The sequence below is a fragment of the Branchiostoma belcheri genome, unplaced genomic scaffold (genome assembly GCF_001625305.1).
Source record: "Branchiostoma belcheri isolate BF01 breed outbred unplaced genomic scaffold, Haploidv18h27 scaffold61, whole genome shotgun sequence".
NCBI classification, from domain to species: domain Eukaryota; kingdom Metazoa; phylum Chordata; class Leptocardii; order Amphioxiformes; family Branchiostomatidae; genus Branchiostoma; species Branchiostoma belcheri.
This window is the reverse complement of record NW_017804254.1, coordinates 109,664-115,180: the sequence shown is the minus strand read 5'-3', so window position 1 is coordinate 115,180 and position 5,517 is coordinate 109,664. Positions and strand designations below refer to the sequence as shown.

Sequence of the window (5,517 nt, the reverse complement as noted above, 5' to 3'; positions counted from 1 at the left end):
GTTTTCTTGGGTGGGTATGACATAAATAAAATACAACACGGTGTATTCCGTATCGCCCTCGGTCCCGGCCCTCCCGCGAGTCGGATCGCCCTCCAGCCTGCGGCCGTCGGGCGATCCGACCCGCGGTCGGGCCGATACCTCGGGCGATACGGAATACCCCGTGTTGTATTCTATATATAGCTCCTTCGGGCTCTCTTCTAAGGTATAATTGTCCCACCTATATAGCATAAAACATCTTCCGGATGAGAAAAGGTATTATTATTATCCCCCCCCCCCCTCAAAGAGGCATAAAACTACTGTAGCTAGATTTATTGCAAACTGCACACAATTCTTTACCATTAGTCTCCCCAGGAGGCGTCGCCAAAAAGGATTTGCAAAGATATTAAACAGGCAGCCTCTACTGCGCAACGCAATTGTGATATATGCCCTAAAAACAGTGCCAGGTCACCATATACAAGGTGTTTTCGTCGTCCAAAAGTGTACGTTCTTTCACTTCAGCTACAAATTGGTTGGCCTGTGGTGCGTATGTATGGTGTGGTCTGTAAGGTGTTTCTATTGTCATGATGTTGCAATGTTATTACTGGATAGCTTTAATGTCGGCTTTACTTCCATAAGGCAGCAAGTGGATGGTTTGATTGTTGATACTGGTAAGTGACTGTACAAGCCGAACGTGGCGTGGTTGGGATTCCGATTTGGAGACAACTGTTTCACAGCCTACCGCAACTAACCCCAGACCTCAGGGGCCCTTCCCAACTCTCCTTCAACCGAATGTTACTAACGGTAATTCCTTGCAAGAGAACTAGACCCTCCAACACTTGAACGTTGAAAATATTGACATCGTGACAAAGAAGAAGGCAAAGACCAAGAAGATCGTTGAGTCTTGATAGTTATAGAGTCGTAAATAGGTCAGAAGAAAGCCTGTACTCATGCGGCCGTAGAAGTCTGAATGGTTGCCTTGCTCGTGGCCGAAAGCTATCCTTTACCGAAGGAGGGAGGCGGACCTATATAATTGCAACTTCCCTGGCAAGTTAAGTCTATATGGCCAGTTTCTACTCTTTCCAGCCGCTTCCGAAGCCTCCCCAACATGTGTGTATCTGCTTTTGTCTGTATTGTTCCAAGGGATGTCCATTGATTGTACACAACTGTCAACAAATACAACTAGTCACAACTGAATTGAATGATCAAACAGTACTTTTGGGGGGACAAAATCGTGAAGGTAAATGTTTATGCCAAACTCAAGCGTTTAAGTTTGACTGAGCCTATCTCTGTGACCACATGCATGGCCCCTAGCCTAGGGCCATGGAAGAAATGTGTGTCAGTGAACAGGTTAGACGACATTTCGCAATTAGCTGTATCAGGCGTGGCATCAGAATTCATGCTGCTTATATTCATTTCCGTATTAATAGGTATACAAGATCCTAAAACATGTGGAAGAAGCTGCTGACGTCAGGTTCTCGGATTCTCAGCTGGCAGAAGGGCTTGCCCGACTTAAAGAAGGTGACGGCTGCAGTACCGACATTTATCGCAAGATGGCAGCATTCCGAGCTCGAGCCAGTCCATGGGCAAGGTCCAGTGTCATATGGGAGTCACGGTGAGAAGTTCCTTCCTTACGCCCGAGTGTGGGGTAAATATTTTGCCTCGGAACGGGTGAAAGAGCCTGATTTGTGATAGTGTGTGTGACTGTGAGCGCACATGTGATTATATGTGTGTGTGTGTGTGTGTGTGTGTGTGTGTGTGTGTGTGTGTGTGTGTGTGTGTGTGTGTGTGTGTGTTTGTGTGTGTGTGTGTGTGTGTACTTGTATGAGTGAATGAGAGAGACTATATATATAGACAAACTAAAAGCTGAGACAGAGATACAGAGAGATAAGGTAGACTAGACATGCTGATTTATTTGAAATTTTCCTTGTTGTATGTACAACGTACAGGGTCCCCGTCGGAGCGTCTGATGCCTCGGCTCCTCGACATACGAAACGGACAGAAGGTACCTTCAGTTCTACATATAGCACAAAGTGGTTTTATGGATTTTATTAGGCTAAGGTACCCAAGATACAAAGTAGGACCACTTTGTCCCACCTGGATATTATCACATCATACGTTACAATGATCAGGAGACATCAAAATAGTCTCCACCAGACTTCTTTTGCAGGCTGAATAAAGAGACACGGTGGTAAAATCTGGGCTACAAAGTTCCCACATGCCAAAGAACCCGAACTGTGTTCGATCGTGTTCGATCTGGGGAATTCGAATCGAACCCGCGTTCTATTTCGGGGTCACCTGCGGTCATTTACTTTAAAGCGGCAAAACAAGCCTTTCTGCCTCCGTGCATTGCAACAGATAAAAAAACAACACTTTTCTATAGATACAAACGGTTTCCTGGACAGTACATGTCCGCTATTATTTTTGGTGGGTATGTAACATGTGGCGAAGCTATTGTCGTATCCTTGAGTGACCTTGAATACTGTAATGATTCTTTACACCAGTATGAATAACACAATGCACACTTTCTGGCGATATGACATGTCTCCAAAACTCGTTCAAACCTGGAAACATGGAGAGTCAAACATACCCCATTTACGGCTTAAAATGACTGTAACGGTTGTCCCGAAAATCGTGTTTTAGGGATTTTTGAAAAATGGCCTCAATTTTGAATTATGGGTAATTTAGTGAGAAAAATGTCAAAAAATGCCATTTTTTCACCAATATGTCGACAAAAACTAGACTTAAAATCAGAAATTAAAAAATCCCTAAAACACGATTTTTTATCTTATTCCTAGTCTGCGAAAAATATAAAAATCGGGGATCTGGGGTAATATACGTAGCCAGGTTTGAACGATGTTTGCCTAAAAACGTGACATGACTTGTGCTCGGAAACCCGAAAATAATCGTCTTTCTGAGCGAAATTTTAAAAAATCAGTGATTTAGCATAAAAAGCTAACATTTAAAGGATGTTAAGACGATAATTTCATTTTAATTTGACGAAATTTACCCCTAAATATTATTTGTTTATTTTCAAATATTTTACGGGTAGTCCAAAACAGGCCAAAATAGCGTCTTGTAACCCGATACCTTTTCGAACGCGCATAGCAATGGGAAAGAATGCCGTAGTGACAGACCGCCGTGAGAAGGTATCCGGCCATCGACGATCAAATTGGCCAATTTGATCGTCGATGGCCGGCTACCTTCTTTCGCCAATTAATACCCTTTTTAGGCCGATTTCTACGATTTACTCAGCCTGCAAAAGAAGTCTGGTGGAGACCACGGTATAATTTGATGGTACTAGACTAACTATGTACGTGGTGGGCTGCTACGAGACGAGTTTTTTTTTTTTAATGCAGGTTTCTCTCCCTGGACCGCTGACACTCATGACATGATTCCTGTCCTTCCCACAGGTCCAGCCGACTTTCTCGGTGGAGGAACTCCAGCGGAGACTCAACCTGCTGCGCACCTTCATGATCAGCAACGAAGTAGACGCCGTCCTCTTCACGTCCTACCATAACATCAACTACTACAGCGACTTTCTGTACACCTCATTCGGCAGGGACTACGGGCTGGTCGTCACCATGGACAAAGTGCTCACCATATCCGCAAGTACGCAACCGTTCGCTATCAAAAGAAATTTTAAAAAATGCTATGAGAAAGTGGAAATTGTATTTTTTTTCACAATTCGGTCGGACTGAAACTTTCTATTTTGCTCACTGATAGAATTTTCCATTTGAAACATCGTAGAGGTTGACGGCGGCCAACCCTGGAGAAGGACGCAGATCGGCGACAACGTCGTCTACACCGACTGGCAGCCAGACAACTTCTACCACGCGGTCCGAGTGGAGCTAGCGGGGCGAGGCTTCAGGACGCTGGGCGTGGAGCTCGACCACTTGTCACAGGACCGTTTCGCCAGGCTGAAGCTCGCCATCCCCGACATGCAGATAACAGACATAGGGAGGGCCACCATGCCACTGCGCGTGAAGAAATCGGACGAGGAAATCGCGCTTATCAAGTGCGTATGTTCAACATGTTCCTGCTATATACTGACATGCTTGTAGTAGATATTCACGCGGCCGCTGTCAATATACTGAATCTGACTGTATTGCTGAAACATTTAGGCTTCATTGTGTCTACATAAGAACTATGTCTTGTGACCAATTCGGTCAAAACAATGTATCCTAATACTATTGAGTATAGTATACATGGTGGGAGACAAACTTTTCAAACGGTTATTCCCAAAGCTTCTTAGAATAAGTTAGAATCGACCTTGAATGATGTTTTATTTTCTGATCTCTTTCTTTCTTTCTCTCTCTTTCTCTCTCTCTCTCCCTCTCTCTCTTTCTCTCCCTCCCTTCTCTCTATCTCCCTCTTACATCCCTCTATCTATGGCACACTTCCTGCCGTGATTAGAGCAGAGAAGGCGCCCGTATTGCTGACCTGGGCGGCTGGGCTGTAGTGGAGGCGCTAGAAGAGGGCGTGCCTGAGTACGAGCTGGCGATCCACGCTGCCAACGTCATGACGAGGGAAGTGGCCAGGACCTACCCGCACAGCGAACTCATGAATAGTCAGTACAAACTTCCTTATAAGGCTGTGTCACGTGACGTTACTGCCGCCATTGTGGCTGGTTACACCTGAAAGGATCGGAATTTTGTCATATGACTGTATATACATTATGCAAATACAATATTTACTTACAATTGTTATATTTTCTGTTGCCTTCATATGTTTTATTCTCAATGATCTATACACACAATCCTTTTCTTGAATGCAGAATAACCCGGTGGTCACAATTTTTATTATTTGTGATACAATGCCGCAGTGTCATCCATCTTTGTCTCAGTATTTGTCCCATTTTTTCTGCAGTATACGGCCACACCTGTAAACATCTGCAGGCCCCCAAACTAGTGCGCGCGGGCGAATAAAAAAAATTCCGGAACAAAAATAAAAATATGCTACTAAACCACAGGAATACAAAGCTTGTATCCTAAAATTTGCGGCAGTACATAGCGTATACAGGTATACGGCAAGCAGGCAAATACTAGCTTTTTGCGGAATTTATGAATCGGCACTGTACGTATTTTACGAGTTCTTGAGTCGTGGAACTTCGGTAGTCTGGGTGTATTCGTATTCTTGATAACCACCATAGACTACCGAGGCCTAGAGCGTTGGGCTCGGAGGATATGTGATCTTTTTTTGTGAACAGGCAAAAATCAATACGCGTGTGGCTGTCATCCATAAAATTAGTTCCTTTTCTCCCCCAGCCTGGGCCTGGGTCCAGTCAGGGATCAACACTGACGGGGGACACAACCCTGTGACGTCACGGCGCGTGCGCAGTGGGGACATCTTGTCAGTGAACACCTTCCCAATGATTGCTGGGTATGACTTGAAATATTTTCACGTTCTCAACATTTTAGCATAGTTGATATGACGTTTTTAACATTTTTAACAAGCGATTTGGATTGGCCTGGGAAGACATTTTTTAAGCTTGATACCGGGGGTATTATATTTGGGTTAAAGTAGACCTTAGGCCATACC

At 44.4% G+C, this 5,517-nt stretch overlaps 2 protein-coding genes across 2 annotated transcripts in view; one reads left to right on the top strand and one right to left on the bottom strand.

Moving 5' to 3' along the window:
• Window positions 1-928, bottom strand: part of LOC109482837 (rhodopsin, GQ-coupled-like) — a 5,874-nt gene extending 4,946 nt beyond the window's left edge. The window contains exon 1 of the mRNA XM_019785680.1: window positions 925-928. Within this exon, the coding sequence (XP_019641239.1) occupies window positions 925-928 (4 nt within the window). The remainder of the gene's footprint in view (window positions 1-924) is intronic.
• Window positions 929-1,425: 497 nt separating this feature from the next.
• Window positions 1,426-5,517, top strand: part of LOC109482836 (creatinase-like) — a 10,011-nt gene continuing 5,919 nt past the window's right edge. The window contains exons 1-6 of the mRNA XM_019785679.1: window positions 1,426-1,624; window positions 1,926-1,981; window positions 3,390-3,588; window positions 3,727-3,994; window positions 4,398-4,546; window positions 5,244-5,358. Of these exons, the coding sequence (XP_019641238.1) occupies window positions 1,426-1,624; window positions 1,926-1,981; window positions 3,390-3,588; window positions 3,727-3,994; window positions 4,398-4,546; window positions 5,244-5,358 (986 nt within the window). The remainder of the gene's footprint in view (window positions 1,625-1,925; window positions 1,982-3,389; window positions 3,589-3,726; window positions 3,995-4,397; window positions 4,547-5,243; window positions 5,359-5,517) is intronic.